Below are 21,856 nucleotides of genomic sequence, written 5' to 3' on the forward strand. Positions count from 1 at the left end.
TCATAGTCTCTGAGAAATCTGTGAATTTATGCATGTAAACATAATTTTGGACATGAGTGTACTTTAAAGTTCCAATCAGCCACTAAAAGACCAGAGATGATTTGTTGTTTTGTATTATTTTAAGTCTCACTAGATGTGAAAAATAATTTTTTCATGAGTGTGTTTTATCAGAGTTGATCTGAAATATGAGTTTGTGTTTTATCTTGTGAACACAATAAGGATTAACGAAAGGCAATAACTCGCTTTAATATGCAGAGATAATTTTTAAGGGTAAGTAGTTAGTTATAAATAATTAAATTATGCAGTTAGATAGCCTTAGTCATTACGGATTTATATGACCTCTATTCAATTTTATTTATTTTTTAACAATATTTGTTAAAAAAGCCTTATTAAAATCACAATCTAATAAAATTTCGTAGTTCAAAATACATGTAATTTATAACATTGATTCTTAAATGATATTAGGATAATTACACATTAAAGGCTACAAAATATTTGTTTTGAAGCAACAACAATCAACAAAATATTTAGGAGTCTTTAATTTGAAGCCTTCTCATATATTTTGGCTAATTTACATCAATTTCCTTCTCTTTAAGCATCTTTTCTAACAATTATAAATTAGTCTCAATACGCAAACCAGTGTTCTCACTAGTTTCTATGTGCTTTATCTCCTAACTTATCAACTTCTCCCATATATACCTATGAGGATTTACTTGAACTGGTAAAAGTTAAATAGTTCAAAACCCCCTGACATACGTGAAGCAAATTATCGCTATGTCTGAAAGTACCTACAAAGTCAGACATTGGTTTAAATAAGCCTCTTCTTTAAAAAAGACTTAAAACATAAAGGCATGTTCTTATGCTAACAAAGTCATTACAGCTCGTGGTAATGTAATTAAACAAGAAAAGTCAAATTCAAACTCAAAATGTGGACTAGTGGTCAAAGAGTACATGGAGGTCAGAAACACACTCTGTCTTCCACTCCAAAAACCTCAGTTTTAAAACTGTTCCAAATGATTTGCATTCTGGTGAGAAAATAGAAATGGGAAATTATTGTAAAGGCTAAAATTATAAACTGGGATAGTTACACAATAATAACTGTACATATCTTAGAAGAATAATTTTCTTTCTCTTTTTGTATTTACTTTTTTATTCAACACGTTTCCTTTTCATTTTAGAATTTTTGGACTTGATTAAAAATTTGTTATTCTAAAAAACTAAATGCATTTAGAATGTATAGGAGAAGCTGTTAATTTTATTTCTTTAGTAGTATGAACATTCAGAAGAAATATAAAATATATATGGTAAAAGCCAGTTACAGAACTGGCATGGCAGAATGTTTAGAAATAAGTGACACACCGAGCAACAAAATCTAGAAATGGCAAAGCATTTATAACTTAGAGCAGACATTGGAAGTAGAATTTAGAAAGGTACTAGGCAGCAGAATTTAGGATCCACAGAGATTACATCAGATGGGAAAATGCCTAGTGCCAGCCCTGTGTATAATGCATCAAGACATATTAGATGAATCTTTTAAATTGTCAGTTTTCAATTTCTTTATTAAAAAAAAATCATTTCTACAGTGCCTGTGCCTGACCATGTGATAAGATTAGAAACATTTTTGATATTTTCCATGCTTTTGTCTAGTGAAAAATAAAGAAAATAAAGGGAAGATAAACTTGTTAAGTAAACGATTCTAGTGTTAAAAAAAATTCAGATATATTTTCATTGTTCTTCCAGATGTTCTCCAAAAAGTAAGAAATTCATCGCCAACTTTCTGTATAACATGTTCATTACATATTATTGCAATGGAGTCATTTTGTCACATTTTTCTGGAATTGTGGGTCTATAAATCTTGCCTTCATATCCTTCTAATCTTTGCAAGCTGAAATGCCTAAAATCCCAAAGAAATATTACCCCTGCTATTTCGGTACCAAAGCCAGAAATATTCTGGGAAAACAAATCAGAAGGAAAAAGTGTAAAATTAATTTTACAGAGAAAACTGATGCACGTTCCGAGAATTCTGAATATTCCGAGACAATTACATGGGAAAAATGCTTACCATGAAAAAATTAAACAGAAATTTTCAATTAATTACATAGCTATTTTGCTTTTGCCAAGAATTGTTTCGTAAATTGTGTTTTATAGCATTATACCATGTTTATTTTTCAGATTGAAAATATTGTATAATAAGGTGCCAAAATTAAAAATGTTTTACTTTAATGTTATTTTTAAATGTAAGTTCAATATATTACCATTATTTTAATGATATTTATCAATGTTACAATGCTTTAGGAAAAAATCCTTGAAAAATTCTCAGATCTCGGAATTAAAAATACTCTATAGAAGCTGATGTTGATAAGTCACGAAATTTAGAGCAGTTTAATAAAAGAATTCACATATCCAAAAGCAAAACGTTGTTTAACTGCTAATTAGAAAAAATGAAATAATTTCGAAATGTTTGTGTTTGTCTTTCACTCTGAAATTTGAGTATCCTACCATTTATATTAAAAACAGGAACAAATTATAAACCTTGGACCCATTCAAAAGCTAACCATATTTGTCAGCGAATCACCAAAAATATTCCTCCAAAATGCTAATTCACACTAAAAATGGCAGTGGTAAAAACACACAGAAATTCCATATGATTAAAATTAAGGACTTTTAAGGACCAAAAATAGATTCAAAAAAACCTAGGGACTTTTAAGGACTATACGAATCCTGGCTAAGTTACGTTAAAGGGGCCCCATTACTTACATTAAATGTTTAAGCACAGCTAACTCTATTTTCCTACTAATTCTTGCATAAAAATGATTTTTCTTATATTACCCTCCTACCTCTGCCCTCCCCCCCAAAAAAACCCAGAGGTACATGAACATCTTACAATTTATACAAGATTAAAATACATGGGCAAAGAGCAAGCAGTATCAATAACTTTTCTTTTGATATACAGTCAAAAGTCGTTAATTCGGACACCCATAATCCGGACCTCAAAGCTACAAACTTTCTGCGCATGCGTCGCGTTGACGCATGTGCATAAGACCTTTACCGCTGCGAATTCGCGTGTGCGTGTGCGCAAAATACGTTTACGAATGCGCGTTTAATGTATTACGGACGGGATAAGCTAAGCTAAAATTATCTAATTATCTATTTCCGTTAATGTTGCAGATTGCGTTGTTCCTTAATCTTCGAATTGGATCCGGATTATTATTTTTTGCAGACTGTTAGAGCAATTTTATAAAAGTAAGCTTGAACTTTCGATTATGTCAAATAGAATTTCCGATATATATTTACTAATATGTAAAGGATATACAAAGCGAAAGTATCTTTAGGAGTCCATTAAACAAAAAGTGGAATTGCTGCAAAAAATGGATAAAAGCATATCCTTTGTTTATCTAAACTTTAACGAGCAATTATAGGACTTGAACAGCGGAACTTTGTAACTGAACAAGAAATTATGTCTGTTTAATAGAATTAAAGAGAAAGTATTATCACATGAAATGAAGCAACTTAAACAACTTACATTGAAAGAAATGTTTAATAAAGTAAACAAATAAATATTAAGCTTTTTTTTGTAAATTTTGATAACCTTTAGATCATAATTGTTCTTTATTTTGTAAATTAAGGTTTCATATTTTTAATTTTATAATTTCTGCATGCCATTTTACCAGATTTAAACTGATGATCTATAATCCAGAAAAATCGATAATCTGGAATCGCCGAAGTCCCAACGAGTCTGGATTAACGACTTTTGACTGTATTTAAAATTCACATGCAAAATGAAATTTTTGGCAACTAAAAGTACAAAGTTTGTATAAAATACGAAGCACTCTAATTCAGATGTAATATTAAGAGAAAAAGAAGAATATGCAGTTTCATATGATATCCTATCCTATTACTATTCATCCACACAGTGCACCAGAGAATATATGCAAAATACTCACGGCATCACTTCCAAATACTAATGCTACAAAACACACACACACACACAAAAAAAAAAAAAAAAAAAAAAAAAAAAAAACTGCAATATTACGACATCTCTGCTCAAATACAGCACATATATGGCGAACAAGTTATATATATTAGGATATACACAAAGAATATATTATGATCATAAAGTCTAAATTGTACTTCCATATGAAAGCTTTTTTTCTTTTAAAGATGACATATTTCTGAAAAAAATTCCCATCATTTATTGGTTTCGTAGCTGAGTTGCATTCACTTTACAAAGAAGGCAGGAAGGAACTATTAAAGAAGTACTATTCTTTCCTATTCATAAACCATTTATGGACAGTCTGGTGTTTGCCCTGCAGATGCACGCCCATGAATCTTGGGTTAGAAGATGGGTGCCTGTATGTGTATTTCCATGCAGAATATTTATGGTAATACCTATAAGCTGGTATTCTTTACACACTGCATTTGCTGTAACATTTTTTGCTTCCCTGATTTTCAGAATAACAACTCTACATTTTATGTTACCCTTTCTTTTTCATAAGGAGCATATGTTTCTAAAAGATAATGAATCTGTCTCTTTCTTCCAAAAGGCTGTGGTACAGACCTACCACGTGGAACAGTTATTGCATTATTTTTTCCAAGATTATTTTATTACCTTTTTATTCTATGTCCATTTCTTTTCTTATTTTGAAGAGAATACTTTTAACCTATAGTAGATAGTATTAAATATGAGAATAGATATAACAGTGAAAGAGATAAAAATATTATACATCATTTGTTGCAAGAGAAAATTTTCTAAATCTATCAAAAATGAGAATATAAGAGCAGAGCTCAGATTTATGGACTTTATCTCTGATTCAAAAGCAGAAGAAAATGATGACTGCTTTAAGCAGCTCAGAAATAAATTCAAAAGATGAGACTTGGGTGTATAAAGGTTTGATTCACAGTTATAAAAGATCTTTTTCTCCAACTTTTTTTCGAAGTAAATTCTTGCACTATAGCACTTGATTTAGGTTTCACATATTACACAGCAAAATATATAATATTTGGTTCTAATTAAGGTTAGTTTTCTGAAATTATTTACCGTTAGCAATGGAAATAAAGGAGCAAAATGAAGCTAATAATAATTTCAGGTCTTAAGTAAAAAATAATTATTCAGCATTTTAAAAATCATGATTTTTTTTATGGTTTTCTATAAACTGGACGTAATGATAAAATTCCACTGTCTTTCAAAGTGAAATCATTTCCAACAGTTTTTATCCTTGTAGTTACGTAAGTGAAGGTTCTTTCTTATCTGCAACAATTAATACAGATCTTCTCATTGCAAAATAACAATAAAATACAGATTCTTTCTTATCCGCAACAATTAATACAGATCTTCTCATTGCAAAATAACAATAAAATAAACTTATTTTACAGTTTTAAAATTACTTAATGGTAGAGAAAAAATTATCAATTTAAATGCCACAAAATTTTCATTTTGCTTATTTAGAGAGGTGAAATATAAAAGGATGTATTTTTGATATTTAATCTATTTTATGTCATTATGTCCATGTCAAAAATAAAATAAAAATCCAGTCTTGTGATAAGATACATTTTAATTATTAAGAACGTTGACAGCACATAGGCAGTATATCTTTGCAAATCAGTTATCTTTCATGCTTATTCCAGCTTCAACTGATATTCCTTTCGAACATGAATATCTAGTAACAGCAGAACACAACTAACATTACACTAAAAACAAAAATACTTGAAAATGAATATAAATGTAATAATAAAAGAAACTGGAAATTAAAATTTTTTTAAACAACTTTTTACAATCAATTACTCGGACAGAGCTGAAACCTCTCGGACTATTATGCACCTTCATTAAATGCATTTAAATAACTTTTAGATGTTTCTTGAATGTTAACCCTTTAACTGTCAAGTTATTTTGATGATTTGGGTACACAAATTGTCAAATTTTTTTATTGGAAAAACCAAATGTAGCCGAAATAAACATCTCCCGATATATAATCGGGTATGACAATACGATGCACTCAAAAAAAAAAAAAAAAAAAAAAAAAAATACCCCGAGAAATACTTGGGCGTGACATTTTCGAACACCAGTGCTGTGCCCGAGATGACATTTAAAAGGTTAAAGAATACTGCATGCAAGTGAGAAATGAATCGCAACAAACAAAAAAAGATACAGAAATCTGACTTTGAACCATATCTCAATATTTAAAAGGTCTTTAACAGATACTAAACAAGATTAAGTTATGAACAAGTGATTTTTCTAGGACTTGCAGCTTTTTCTTTCAGCTCGTGTTCCTAAAAATTAAATATTAATTTCTTGAATATGTGCAATAAGTGTGTATGTGTATGCCTAACATTAATTTAAATTTTTTAGGTCTAGTAGCACTGTGTTATAATACTAAGAGCAGTCAACATTAATATGTATGATACCATACACTGAAAGGAAAACAGTTTTATTTTATATGCTATTAAGGTTGATTCAAAGTAAATGAATCTCTTGTAATGAAAAATTTCAAATGGAGAAACCTAAAAGGGTCTGTATTTAGTACCAGTCTAAAAAATAAACAATTCTACACAATTAAAATGCAAGAGGTGGGGAAGAAATACACTCTTTTGGAAAAGAAAGTCTGGTGCATTACTTCCAATTATTTGGAAGATTTTAAAATTGTACACAATTTGCAAGTATATGTAATAAAAATAGCTTCATAAAAGTACTAAAAAAAAGTATGCTTTATAGTCATTCTAAGCCACAAAAAATACTTTTGCGCAATTCCTTCCAAGTATTGTATCAGAAACAACTACGTACTTTTTCACAAAGTTGCATGCATGCAATCAATTTAATTTTCAGTGATTAAAAACTGCCTTTTATAACCTTTAAAATAGAAATAATATACATGGAACTGCAAAATATTTAACTTGACACAGAAAATGAAAATTATTTAAGTTTTGCATGCAACATTTTCTAAAAGCTTTATTCACATTTTCTTCTCCTTTTCATAATTTGATTTTAAACACTTTTTTAATGAGTATTTAAAGAAATACTCTCTTAATTAAAGAGAGAATATATCTGAACAAAAAATGTGCGAAACAAAACGAAATAATATTGAAGACACAAATATATATATTTAGACTTTTTTAAAGTTGATTTGCTAAGGTCCCAATCTAAAGACGTAAATAATGTAAGGATCAAACGGAAACCAGATTACGTAATATAGTGGTCAGAACACTTGCCAGCAAGAGACCTGGGCTCGATTTCATTGAAGAGTGTTGTTTCAATCCTTACATATTGGTGCCCAACAACAGAAAAAGTACTCTGACGGACGTGTAAAGGAGTTTCGTGAAGTCAGACATCAGGAAGCTGTGAAAAGTTCAGATAAAATTGGAGATATAGAACTAAAATGTACTGATACAAAATATTTAAAGTCTGTTTGAATATACTTTTCAGAACCACAGAAATACCAGTTCCTTTGATTGAAATTTTGTGCAAGCGCGTTTAAGAATAACTGATACAATTTATTACACCTCCTATTAAAATTCTGTTTTTACTGTGAATAAACATTTAACAGTGTTCAGCTTCAATACATACATACATACTTATATTAGTGCTTACATGCACACTTTTTTTTTTTTTTTTCTGACACAGATCATTATAAATTAAATGCAAATGGCAACATAACCCATTTTAAAAATTTACTTAACATACTCATTATTATTTTAAAATATGTGACATAAAAATAAAATCAGAAGGGTTCTTCCACCCTAGAACTTCAAAAAATTCTTTATCAACAGAATTATGAAGGAGAGACTTCACAAGCAAGCTGAAATTCATGCTAATTTAAACAAAAAGGTAAACCAATTAAACTAATTTAAATAAAAACTGGGGGAATATGCACGAAATGGAAAGTTTGCAAACAGGCATATTAAAAATAAATCAGTCACCATTAACAAATTTTTCAAACATGGAAAATAGAAATTTATGTATACTGTCACCTACAGAGAGAAATTTCAAAAACAAAAGACTATATAAAAAATATCTTATGACAAAGCTACTAAAAAAAAATTTCTACCACAGAAACAATACAGAAACAATCATAAAACATGTCTTCACTATGCTAGAAGAAAAAGTGAAATGGAAAACTTTACAAAAATAACACCCTCCGGAAACACTTTTATCCAATATAGCAACATAAAAAGGTTTTTACACCCCCTTTTTTAATAAACCTTACAATCAAGAAGTTTAATACCTAACAAAAAAAAAATGAATAAAACTATAAGAACAAGGAGAAGTGTTATAAATGATTTATCATACGATCTTCTGTCTGAACCAAAGGACTAGACAGCAAAATATTTATCAATATTTCCTTTACAATATATTAAACTTGAAACAAAAATCTATAGCAAAAGGAAACAATTTTATTTTTAGAAGACATCTGATTTTCCATTAAATACAAGATATTTTTCATGTATAAAATTTCAGTTTTCAATCATCCTTTTATGTTTATTCCCAATATAGCTCACCACATTCATGAACTCAACACAAGAACAGTTAATCAATTATGTCACAATGAACTGCTATTATATAGCATTACTTTTCAGAGCAAATTACTTTAATACTCTTTTCTCAAACACATTAAAAAATTACAAGTACTGAATTACACCACGACCTTAAAATCTCAAACAATTTGTTACTCACAGAATAATAATAATAATAATAATAATAATAAACTGTCGAATAGAAATATGCAGAAAGTACAAAAATAAGAAACCAAGTTTCTGATTCTAATATAAACACCAAATTCAGCTGAATATTTTAGAAAGTAGAAGAAAAATGTATTTAGGTAACCCCAGATGAATATTTTTGCCGGCTATGAAAAATACAGAGTCAGAATCTTTTTTTTCCCTTTCCAAATTACACTCGTTGGAATTAAAATCTGAAACAATAACCTAACCTCTTCATTAAATAAAACTAACCAATTCAATAAATGAATACAAACATAGTTTTGCGATTAAAAAATTATAAAATGGTAGAACATATAGACAACACATGGCAATTCATTATTTCTTTACACCATTTTTCAAGCTTAAAACCAATTACTGTTGAAAAATAAACTGATTTTATCCACAAAATATTAAATAATCATTTTACTTCATAACAGAATTATGGATAATAAGGCCTACTGAGATTTTTCTTTTAAAATTAACATCTCTAAAATGCGTCATTTTCACTAACAGAAATTTCCAATTCAAGACAGAAAAGAAACACACCAAAGTAAAACATAAAATTAACAAAGTAACCTTATGTTTGGCATAGATTTAGTCAAGATTATAGATTCTTATCAGAAGCAAAGAAATCTGCAATGACAGCAGAGCCATGGTAGTAATTATACTAAACAGTTGTAAAGCAAATGAAAAGATAGCACCATATGTTAACAGAAATAGTAATGAAAAAACATTAGGAAGGACTGAATAGAAATTGAAAATTAACTAAACAAAATTCTTTGTTAATGTAAAAAGCTTCCAGAAAATCCAATTTAGAAATGGAAGAAACTTATTGAATAATTTCTGCAGACCCAAAGCCAAAATTACGATTAGCTATTGAAGACTTGTTAATTTTGCCTTTTCAAACATAAGATGCATTGTTCCTTGATGTGAAACTTTAATGCTAATTTAGTCTTGCCAATATATCTCAAGGCAGACTGACAAGATATGTTATAATTTCCCCAAAGAATTAAGGTTGGAAATGGAATCTTTAAGAAGCAAAAAAAGAGATTTTATTGATAGGCAAGAAAATGACAATTGAACTTCTGCACAATATATGCAATTTTGCAACTGACGAATGAAACAGAATGACAACAAGATTATTAATGTTATTTCTAATAGCAGAATGTCTTCTTTGATGGCAAGTTGGAATTTTTTAGAGGAATTATCAATAACCATGGGAGAAAATTATTAGTAAACAGCAACTGATCTCAAATCACTGAGTTCATTAGTAAGCAAAGGCTCTGAGGGCGTGAAATATATAACAGTAAAAAGAATACATTTTTTGCTTAACTTGGCGACATGACTTTGGATGGAAAGGCAGACTAATAGAAAAAGGTTTTACAGTAAACAGTAGAACTAAAATCAGATTCATTGTTGATAAGAATATCAAAGGAAGGGAAGAGTATTGTCAGATTCAGTTTGAAGAGAACTGGATGGCTGATAATTGAATAACATAAAACATAAAATCTGAGATATATCTCCTTTACTACCATCAAAAAGAACCAAAGTGCTATATAATAGCAAATCCAGAGAAGAAAAGAGAGTTTTTAAAATAATGTGACCACAAAATAGTACATGTGAATGTCAACTAATACAGGACCTATAGCTAATTCTTCAATTTGGGCATACTGTTCATTTTAGAAAACAAAGTGGGTTTGACTTAACTTTAGTGAAATAAATCAGAAACGTTAATAAACTCTTCAATTTGAATGTATGTCAAATGGAATTCCCAAAGCCTAATTATGGATATTTTAGTGCTCCTTTGATTGGAACATTAGTAAACAGTGATTTAATGTCAAAAGAAACCATAATGAAATGCAGGCGAGAAATATCCAAGTTTATCGATGACTTCAAAAGAGTTTTTTTATAGCATGAATAATGTTAGCAAGGAGAAGATATGGAAACTAAATATTTAGCCCAAGGATATGATGCCATTCTTAAGTCAAAAAGGAATTCCAATTTTGTGGAGTTTAGGGAAAGCAAGAAACCTAGCACAGTAAACAATATGTAGAATAAGTGATTTTTTAACCCTGCAGTGCTTGCACGGCATCCCAGGCGGCAGGGATTTCATTTTTTTAATGACTTTATAAACAGATGCACGATCAAGCTTGTGCTGCCATCTACCTTTCTGTCAACTATACACGAATAAGTAGAGATCATCGAAACAACATCATCTTCATTTTAGCGCTGAGAGGAACAGGTTATAAGCCGATGTGCAGTACTGAAGTCTAGGAGATGCCACATGACAGTTTTTGATTCTAAACGCAAGTATTTTAAAATTTATATATTATAGTATTTTTAATTTTTAATTATCAACAGCTGTCCTTAGTAGTGTTTTTTTTATTTATTTTTTTTAGTGATAGGTAAAAGAAACTGTGAATATATTTAATTATAAATATAAAAAGAATGTATTTCTTCAGGTATTTATAATTTTTATGGGCAACAATTGTTTTTATAACTTATTTTTCTTGATGACTTCCCAGAAAAAATTCAATATGGCAAATGAATGTGATAAGTACTATGTATTACATACGAGAGAAATAGTACTACGTATGCAGATGGAAGAAGACTAATCAAGTGAATGAGTTTGATGATTGTAGTGATACAGAAGATAGAGTGGAAACAAGAGAAGAAAATACACACACCGAGCAAGAAACGGACTCCAATGATAGCGATAGTGATGATTACATTGTGAATAATTATTTCCTAGGCCGGAATAAACCATCAAAATGATCAAAAGTTTGCCCACCTAAAAATATATGCACTCGGTGACATAATATTGTCACTAACTTACCAGTAGTGAAGAATGCTCGAATGCCAGAGCAATGTTGGGCATGTTTTTCAACAATGACATGCTATCTAATATAGTTAAATTCACAAATGAAAAGATATCCACAGTACAGGAAAATTATTCTTGGTAAAGGAATACCCATTTGACCAACATAATTGAAATAAAAGTGCTTCTAGGCATATTATACATTTCTGCTTAAATACCAAGGAGATATGGTCCTCTGATAAAATGGGTATTCAGCTATGCCGTCTAATAATGTCCGAAAACCAATTTAGGTTCCTTTTATATTGTTTGAGGTTCGACAATAAGGATACACGAGAGATAAGGAAGATAACTGTCAATTTAGCACCTATACATGATGCGTTTTCTTCATTTGTTGAAAATTTTAAGAATGCTTATTCAGTTGGAGAGTATTGTACAGTTGATGAAAAGTTAGAAGCTTTTAAGGCTAAATGTTTCTTTAGGCAGTACATCCCCAGTAAACCATTCGGGATAAAATTATTTGCATTAGTAGATGCTAGGATGTACTACATTGTAAACCTAGGAATATATGCTAACAAGCAGCCTGCAGATCCATTCAAAATTAGCAACAAACCAGCAGATGTTCTGAAACAGCAGAGTTCTGTAATCTCAGGAACAGGTTGCTATATAACTGTAGACAATTTGTTTACCTCGTTAGATTTAGCTAACTTTTTGCTTTAGAATAATCTTACTTTGGTTGGAACCATGAGGAAGAATAAGAGTTAAATTCCTCCAGAGTTTATGCAAACAAAGAATCAGGAAGTAGGAACATCACTGTTTGGGTTTCAGAATGACTCAACTCTAATGTCTTATGTAACTAAGAAAAACAAGGTGGTTCTGATTCTCTCCATTATGCATCATGATGATGCAATTGATGAATCATGTGAAAAAAACAAGCCACAGATGATAACCTTTTATAACGCAATTAAATCAGGAGTTGAAACTGTTGACCAATTGTGTAGCATTTATAATGTCGCCAGGAAAACAAGCAGATGGCCTATGGTCATATTTTATAGTATGATGAATGTAGCAGCTATAAATGCTTAAATATCATGCAAATAATGTATCAATCAGCACCAGATGTAGTGAGTTTTTAAAACTTTTGGGTTGTAATCTAGCTGATGATTCGTTGCGTAGACATTCTTAGTGTTCATCATTACCTAGAAACCCCAAGCAGGATATTTCAGAGCCTTTTCCCTGATAAGGGTACAGTTCAACTTACAGAAGAGACTCGAGCTACTAAAAGGCATGATGTCATGAATGTGGCCTTTCCAAGAACAGGTACACCAAGTACAAATGTTGCAGTTGTAAAAGTTTTTTATGTTTGTAATATGGTGCCACAAATATATATGCGTTACTTCAAAATCCCTTTGCATTCATAAATTTGAACTGAATGACCTAAATATATATTAGCAACCTGGTATACATTATACCTGGCGCAACCTTTAATGTCACAATATGCCACGTGAGCACTTGTTCGTCATCAAAATTGATAGAATTTTGACTAAATCTACACCAAACATAAGGTTGTCACCTTGCTAATTTCCAATTTATTCAGATTGGAACAATACTTAAATCTAGTCGAAATCTACGCTATGTGAAGCCATACCACTTTTGGCTAAACACTGTTAATAATCAAGTATATGTAAAAAAACAAAAAATTCCGACTTTTACAAAGGGATTTTAATAATTTTTATAGCAAACAGTATACCTATGGTTCATACAAAAAAATATCAAAAATAAAATATTCACTGAAGTACTTTAAATAAGACTACCTGTATTGATACTCCAAAATTATTGCCATCTTCAATCCTTGGAATTAAAAACTGTATCCACATTTTCAACTGGGGAAAAAAAAAAAAAGACAATTCTTTTCAAGAAGTAATGAAATATTTTAATCAAAGATAAATACATTGTAAAAAATACATAAATCAGAAACATATACATGTCAAAAATTCTAGACATTTAAAAATATTTTTTACATCATCCAGTTTGGTTTTCTTAAGAAGAGAAAAATTCATGAAATTTTATCACAAAACTATTTTGCTCATGAACTAATGGATCTTTTATGTATGTTCCTTTACTTGCTTGGCTATCATCAAAGCAATCCTCAATCTCTCTCCATTTATCCATACAACATTTAAGGTCACAGATTCAGAAGCAGCAATCCTTTCTTTTCAAAAGATTATTAAAGTTTTGACTTGGTACACATACTTCTCAATATTGTAGTAAGTCCAAAGCAGGTAGTCTAAGGACCCACAGATCTGCACCCCCCCATTCCTAATCAAATTTTATGGAAATTATTCATCCAGGAAATTTCTAACATTCTGAATATGATGCAGGTTGGCTTTGTTGAATTAAAATGTGCATTCATGAGGTACATGGTATGTAGCATAATGTGCCAACTATGCTTCACTTGTCACTGCATTCTTCAAAGGATCTGATCACAGAATGATGGATCCAGTTATCATGTAGCATTTAAAGTGTCACAGATTCAGAAGTAGCAATCCTTCTTTTCCAGAGATTATCCACGAATAGGTGTTCGGTATACACGTCTCAATATTGTAATAAAGTCTAGAGGCAAGTCAAAACGTAAGTGCTCACAGAACTGCAGCATTGAATTAGAATGTGCATCAATGCAATACATGGAATGCACCATAATATGGCCACTTATGTTTTCCTTGTCACTGCATTCTACAAAGCAGACGGATCTGATCCCAGAATCATGGATCAACATACACTACACATTTAATTTAGATGATCGCTAATAAACAAATGCAATAAACATGTTATCTAACTACTGGAAATAAAAATTTTAACAAGTTTTGGTATATGTGTGTGTGTGTTGGGCTGGAGAATGGATATTTAAATTTCATATCTGCAGATATTTACTTAAAAATCCTGTATTTTGCAATATATAATAACAGTAAATTGGTTATTATAGAGAATGTTTTTATTTCATATTAATGATAATCTTCTTCACAATGTGCTAAATATAATGGTTGAATTATACCTACTTTTAGTTTTAATATCTGATAAAATTGCTATGTTTTCCCTCTATTTTTTAATATACAAGCAACAGCTATAAAGAGTGGGTTGTTTCTTTTTATCTTTCAATAAAGTTTTCAAATTTTTTCTCATTAGTTTTACAGTAAAAGTATATCCCGCACAGTGTATGTTGAAATTATTTTAGCAGGAAATTTTATGATTATAAGCAAAAAATGCACATATCGCTTTGATAAACCTATATTAATACTAGATCTGCTAAGCTATCAAAACGATGGATTTTTCTCATTTGGTTGGAACAAACTATGTTAATTGTTGGTAATTCTAGTACTAAAAGAACTGCTACTTTATTTAAAGCTTCATAATACTGTAAGCTCTTTAAAACTAATATATTGTGTAAAGATAGCTACAACATACTCACCACATTAGCATCTTCAACTAACTGTTGAATACGTGGTTTTACTAATTCTACAACACCAACTATGTGATTATTGGATGGCACTGTACCATTGGGAAGAAGTAGAACTTTCGTTCCTGTAAAGAATGAAATAAATATTTAATACTATTAAAAATGTCATAATAATAATACTAAATACGAATAAATATTTTAAGTGATTGTAACAAATACTAGGATCTTATATCTATGAACAATTATAACACTGAGTATTCAAACAATCAATAAAAACATCCCTATTACACTTTTTACAGCCTTCAACCATCCTAACACTGTTTTCATCATTTATACACCACTGGAATCTCAAAATCAAGCTGATACATAATTACAGCTCATAATTCAAGAATAGACTTATTTAAGCTTTTTATTTGTCTGTCTGTAGCAATGGCAACTATTACATTTGGCTGACTCTATTAACTTGGGACTAATTCATAATTATAATTATGGAGTTAAAAAGAATGAAAATTAAACACACTCCAATTTCTATCCTTAGTAAACACTACTTTTGAGATATGTTGTTTCTGAGCACATTGAGTTTGAAAGCAAGGGGCATGAACAACAACACATACACAGTTCCTGTAATTAATTTTCCTTTATATACCATTTCTAATATATTCAATGATAGCATTTTTAAAGCAATATGCAAAACACAACTCCCTAGAAAAATCTGACTGTATAAAAGAAAATCTCTATATCAATAGCAAAAGCTCTATAAATGATACTTTTACAATTATTAAGCTTTTAAGAAATTATCCCATATGAATCATAAAAGTTCTATACATGATACTTTTACAGTAATTAAACTTTTAGTTAATTATATAAATAAAATAAAGCAATTCTCTCTTTCATACACATAAATATACATACATACATACATACATACATATATATATATATGTAATAATAAAATTCCATAGTCAAGAGTACACTTAAAATTCTAACTGTATGTTCTTTTCACTTTTAATGGCAACGGTCTCTTATTTGAAAGTGTGTGGAATTAAATCCACAGCCCCGTAGTGAAGTTGTTTTTCCCGCCTTTTCTACACGTACAGTTATAGAATGTTCTGGAGATATTTAAAGTGAACTGGAATGGCTGACGTCATTTCTTGGAAGCTCTGCCTTTCCCGAGGCTATAAAAGGACTCGCAAAGGAATATCGGTGGTCTTTTCTTTAATGTAACGATGCAGTAAACTTCATACAAAAAGTTATTAGTAATTCTTTTTTATTTACTCCGGAAATATGATTTTTGTAACTATTTCTACTGACCAATAATAAATGTATCCTGATTTCTAAACTTATCGTCTGATAATCTAAGCTACCACTACATCTATATTTCTTCACCAATCTATTTATTCTGGACAAAAGCTGGTACATCACATATATATATTTAACAAATAAGAATGCTACACAGGAATTTTTAAGGTGCGAGGTAAATGACAATGGAGCTGGCAAGTTTATTTTATTATTATTTTCTAACCTAAAGACATTCACAGACTTAAATTTCCTTCATATTTTACACATAATATAACATGATCATATACAGTCAAAAGTCGTTAATTCGAACACCCATAATCCGGACCTCAAAGCTAAAAACTTTCTGCGCATGCGCATAGGCGTTTACGCGTGCACGTGAGACCGCTACGACTGCGCATATGCGTGGGCACAAGCGCAGAATACGTTTTCGCGTGCGCGTTTAATGTATAACGAACGGTATAAGCTAAAATTATCTAATTATCTATTTCAGTTAATGTTGATGATTGCGTTGTTCCTTAATCTTTGAATTGGATCCGGCTTATTATTTTTTGCAGACTGTAAGAGCAATTTTATAAAAGTAAGCTTGAACTTTCGATTATGTCAAATAGAATTTCCGATGCTGGAGCTCCCAAAGGATCCACAAAACGAAAGTATGTTTCGATGTCCATCAAACAAGAAGTGGATGCCGCGGTGCGCAATGAACTGGAAGTTGATCTGTCAGAACTATCGTTATCTTCAGGGCAGATGTTTTTATTTTATTCAGCTTATAATTCCTTATTAAATGTAGTATTTTATCTCAATGTACTCCGTCTTTGATATGATTTAAATCAAATTCCTCATCATTATAAATATCACAAATACAAATCAGTTAGTTTTCTGGTTGCAACTTTCTAATTTCGGCTATGCATAATGTATGCTTTACGCATGCGCACGTTGAAAGAAATGTTTAATAAAGTAAACAAATAAATATTAAGCTTTTTTATGTAAATTTTGATACCCTTTAGATCATAATTGCTCATTATTTTATAAATTACGGTTTCATATTTTTAATTTTATAATTTCTGCATGCCATCTTACTAGATTTAAACTGATGATCTATAATCTGGAATCACCGAAGTCCCGACGAGTCCGGATTAAAGACTTTTGACTGTATAATACATTAAAATATTTCAAAAGGCAAAACAGGCAATTATTTAAAAATTTTCACAACTAGTAGACTACGTTTACTAAACAAAGTATTAAAAAATGAAATATTATGTCACTGTGATTGATTGGTAGATTAATAAATGAAGTTACTTTATTTTTCAATGTAAGGATGCAATACTGATTAATTATTACTGCTGGATAAATGACTTCACTTTTTTCTTCTGATGTTACTATGTGTATCCAAGTGCCATCTGTGTTATTCAAGAATTGCGAGAAAAGTTTGTTATTTTTAGGATAGAGAAGATTTTTAAGGGTTATTCCAAATTAACGTTAAAATTTTATTCTTACATGTTTGTAATACTTTATTATTTAACAAATAATTATATTTATTATCCTTTGATATTGGAGTGGCAATGCCATATATGTATCATGTAACCGTTGCTCAGCAATGTTGCAGTTTGTTTAAAATTGTGATTCTGAAAGTTTTACCAGCTAGTAGATGGAAGAAAAATTTGCAACTAAAAGACTGTATTCAAATTATATATCTTCATAAACTAAAAATAAAACTTATGTTTTACTAAGAAGATTATCTGTTTTATAAAATTGTAGGTCCCACCGAGATCCTGGAAATTAGGAATGTAATTATCAATTTCGATGGTGCTGGTCTCTTAATCACAGAAAGCTGCTGAAATTTTGAGAACAAGTTTGCTAGTACTAATTGGAGTTTCTTTATTTCAAGGTGAAATGGATGTCAGAAGTCTGCTGTTTTAAAGTGGATCATTTAAAAGTATCTTCTGTGTTTCTATAACTTGTGTCCGAGCAAAGAATTGTCAGATAAGGACACTGCTGATCTCTGAAGATAAGATTAACTTTTGGTGTTCTTAAAAAGAGTTCATTAAATTTTAATATTTTATATCAGAATTACATTTAAACAGTGTAAGTTTTTGTGTAAAATAACCGATATTAAAAATATTAGGCATACATTTTAATTGATATTTGTGATAAAAATATTTAAAAATTATTATTTGGGCTTTACTGTTATTGAATCTTTATGTTGATAATTGGTATGTGCAAGCCATTACGGCATTTATATATATATATATATATATATATATATATATATAACTGCTAGCTGTATTTTTGAATTTGTTGCCAAACAGGCACGCAAAAAATAAGTAGTAAGGTCAAACTGGCGTAGTGCAATTTGATTGTACTGCCAAATTGGCAAAAGTCTTTTCTTAGTTCTCGCCATCCAGTCACGTGGTATATACAGTACAAAGTCTTTAATCCGGACTCGTCGGGACTTCGGAGATTCCGAAATATAGATCATCAATTTAAATCTCGTAAGATGACATGCAGAAATTATAAAACCGTAATTTATGAAATAAAGAGCAATTATGATCTAAAGTGTATCAAAATTTACAAAAAAAAAAAGAGCTTAATATTTATTTGTTTACTTTATTAAACATTTCTTTCAACGTGCGCATACGTAAAGCATAAATTACACATAGTCGAAATTAGAAAATTGCAACCAGAAAAGTATCTGATGTGTATTCGTGATTTATAACGACGAGGAATTTGATTTAAATCATATCAAAGATGGAGTACATCGAGATGAAATACTACTTTAAGGAATTATAATCCAATTAAAATAAAAACATCTGCCCTGAAGATGAGGATAGTGCTGACAGATCAACTTCCAGTTCATTGCACACCACGAAAATTTATTAGAATGCATCTCATTTTAAGCATTCTAATAAATGGGATGATTCAAAATACCAAAAAGATCAGCGACAAAGTCAGTTTCAAAACAAGAAATACAGAAATTTTATATGACTAAAGATACTGACCACGTTGTTTTGAATGCAGGTCATACGAACATTTTAAGCCTCAATGCCCTCGCTTAAAACCAAACGAAAAAGTATATTGCGTATTTTCAAATGATGATTTGTTAGAGACATACACAATTAATGGTTTTGTTAATGGGTATGAAATGGCTATTCTTCGAGACAGGGAGACACAGTAGATATTATTTCTCGAAAATACTTAGATAATGCAAAAATGACTGGATAACATGTTTGGGTGCAATATTTATTAAATGATCTGACCTTCTAGTGTGTCTACAGTTAACTGGAATTGAAATTAATTGTGAACTTGGGTTACATAAACACAAAGGCAGCTGATACTGGCAGATAGGTATTAGGTAACAAAACCGATCAGTTGTTCAAAGATAAACAAATTTTAAATTTAGAAAGGATAAATGCAGTTTGGACACGATCTCACGAAGAAGATCGAAGTAGAGACATCAAAATGCGGAATCAAGAACTGTCTCTTATTGAGACTGTTGAAGATATTTTACCGTAAGCTGATGAGGAAGACAAAGAAATTGAGAAAGTAATTAATGTTAATTCTACGGAATTAATTGAATCTCAACACCAAAGCGGAGATCTAACCACCAAAGCAGAGATCTAGCCTCGTTGCTTAGGAAAACTAAAAATAAAAATTCCAGCAATACAAATGATTTCAAAGTAAAAGAAAACAGGTTGTTGGTGAAACGGAAAATAGATAAAAATGGAAATGAAAGGGAATTAATTGTTATTCCTGAAAAATATAGGGACCAAATAAAATCATTATGTCATGATAACACATCTGGACATTTAGGTGTCGTCAAAACTAAAGATAGATTAACAAGATACTTTTACTGGCCCAACATAAAGAAATAGAAAAGTATGTTAAAACTTGCGATCCATGTCAAAGAATGAGAAAATCTAATTATAAAGCCAAAGCACCTTTGACTTTAGTACCAATTATTGCAGAAGTATTTTCAAAAATTAACTTCGACGCATGCAACCTTTACCGATAACGCCAAATGGCAACAGATATTTAATTACAGCTATATACTTAGCTTAAAATATCTGGATGCTGTACCTGTTCCTAATTTTGGCACATTTAGACCTCTACGGATGCCTTTCGGACTTAAAAATGCACCATCTTCATTTAGCAAAATGATGGCCGAAATTCTTGACGGTTGTGAACACTTTGCCGTTCCATATTTAGATGACATGGCTATCTTTTCAAACACCTGGGAAGAGCATCTAAGCCATCTGAAAGCAGTTATGAGAAAAATAAAGGACGTTGGTTTAACCGTTAAACCTATAAAATGTAAATTTGCTTAAGATAGAGTAAAATATCTAGGACATATTTTAGGTCATGGTATAAGAATGCCAAGTGAAGTTAAAAGCTATTCTTGATTTTCCTGTGCCATCCACAAAAGGTCAAGTTACAGCATTTTGGGGATTAGCAAAATATTATAATCATTGCATTCACATGTTTTCATCTATATAGCAGCACTTTAACTGAGACCTTGAAAGGAAACTTCAAGAAAGGGTAAATAAATTGAACAGAAGAGTGCACAAAAGCATTCAAAGAGCTAAAAGAAAACTGTCTCAAAAGCCTATTCTACATGCACCTGATTTCAATAAGGAATTATTTTACAAACTGATGCTTCAAACTTTGGTATGGGTGTCATTTTAGCTCAGAAAGATGGAGGAGGCAATGAACATCCAGTATTATACCTCAGCAAGACGTTTACAGAAACTGTAAAAAAGTGCTCTACCACAGAAAAGGAATGTGCCGCCATAATTTTTGCTGTAAAGAAACTGCAATGTTATTTAGGCAGGCATACTAAATTCCTCAACATGACCAACCATAATACCTTAGTTTGGCTAAAAAATAATGAGAGTCTAAATCCATGACTTATGAGATGGGCACTAGTATTACAACCCTACAATTACACTTCGTTCATCGAAGTGATAAAAACCATAAAAATATAGATGCATTAAGTCGTACTCCCAGGCCTAATTAAATAATTTTTTCCTCTATATAGATAAAAAAATTTTGTTCTTTCCTCTCTTCCTATGTTATTTGTTGTATTTCAATTCTGTATTATGTTGATATTGTGTTCTGAGAAAAAAATTTTAAACTTTAATTTATAAAAATAACAATTCAATTTTATCTGGAAGGGGGAGAGTTTGTAATATTTTATTATTTAACATCTTTTGATAATGGAGTGGCAACGCCATATATGTATCACGTAACCACTGCTCAGCAGCTTCAGTTTGTTTAAAATTGTGATTCTGAAAGTTTTACCAGCTAGTAGATGGAAGTAAAATTTGTAACTAAAAGACTGTATTCAAATTATCCATCTCTATAAACTAAAAATAAAATTTATGTTTACTAAGAAGATCACCTGTTATTTTGTTAAATACTGCAAAATATGTTACAATAGAAAGAGAGAGATAAGAACATACATTTTTCATCTGTATGATGTGCCTTGTTATTAATTACATCACAAAACATGCCTTCAATACAAAAGCATAATTTAGGAAACCTAAGATATCTGTACTATATACAGTAAACACTCGCTACAACGATACCCGATACAACAATAA

General features: G+C 30.4%; 1 protein-coding gene across 2 annotated transcripts in view; it reads right to left on the bottom strand.

The window, feature by feature from the left end:
• Window positions 1-21,856, bottom strand: part of REG (proteasome regulator gamma) — a 101,481-nt gene that overhangs the window by 31,904 nt on the left and 47,721 nt on the right. For both annotated transcript variants that reach the window (XM_085806540.1, XM_085806541.1), the window contains exons 6-7: window positions 14,973-15,085; window positions 13,321-13,389 (exon numbers count right to left, since the gene is read on the bottom strand). In XM_085806540.1, coding sequence (XP_085662666.1) covers window positions 13,321-13,389; window positions 14,973-15,085 — 182 coding nt within the window. The remainder of the gene's footprint in view (window positions 1-13,320; window positions 13,390-14,972; window positions 15,086-21,856) is intronic.

Source organism: Stegodyphus dumicola, chromosome 12, assembly GCF_044657685.1.
Source record: "Stegodyphus dumicola isolate Sdum_Otavi_A_Nest chromosome 12, ASM4465768v1".
NCBI classification, from domain to species: Eukaryota; Metazoa; Arthropoda; class Arachnida; order Araneae; family Eresidae; genus Stegodyphus; species Stegodyphus dumicola.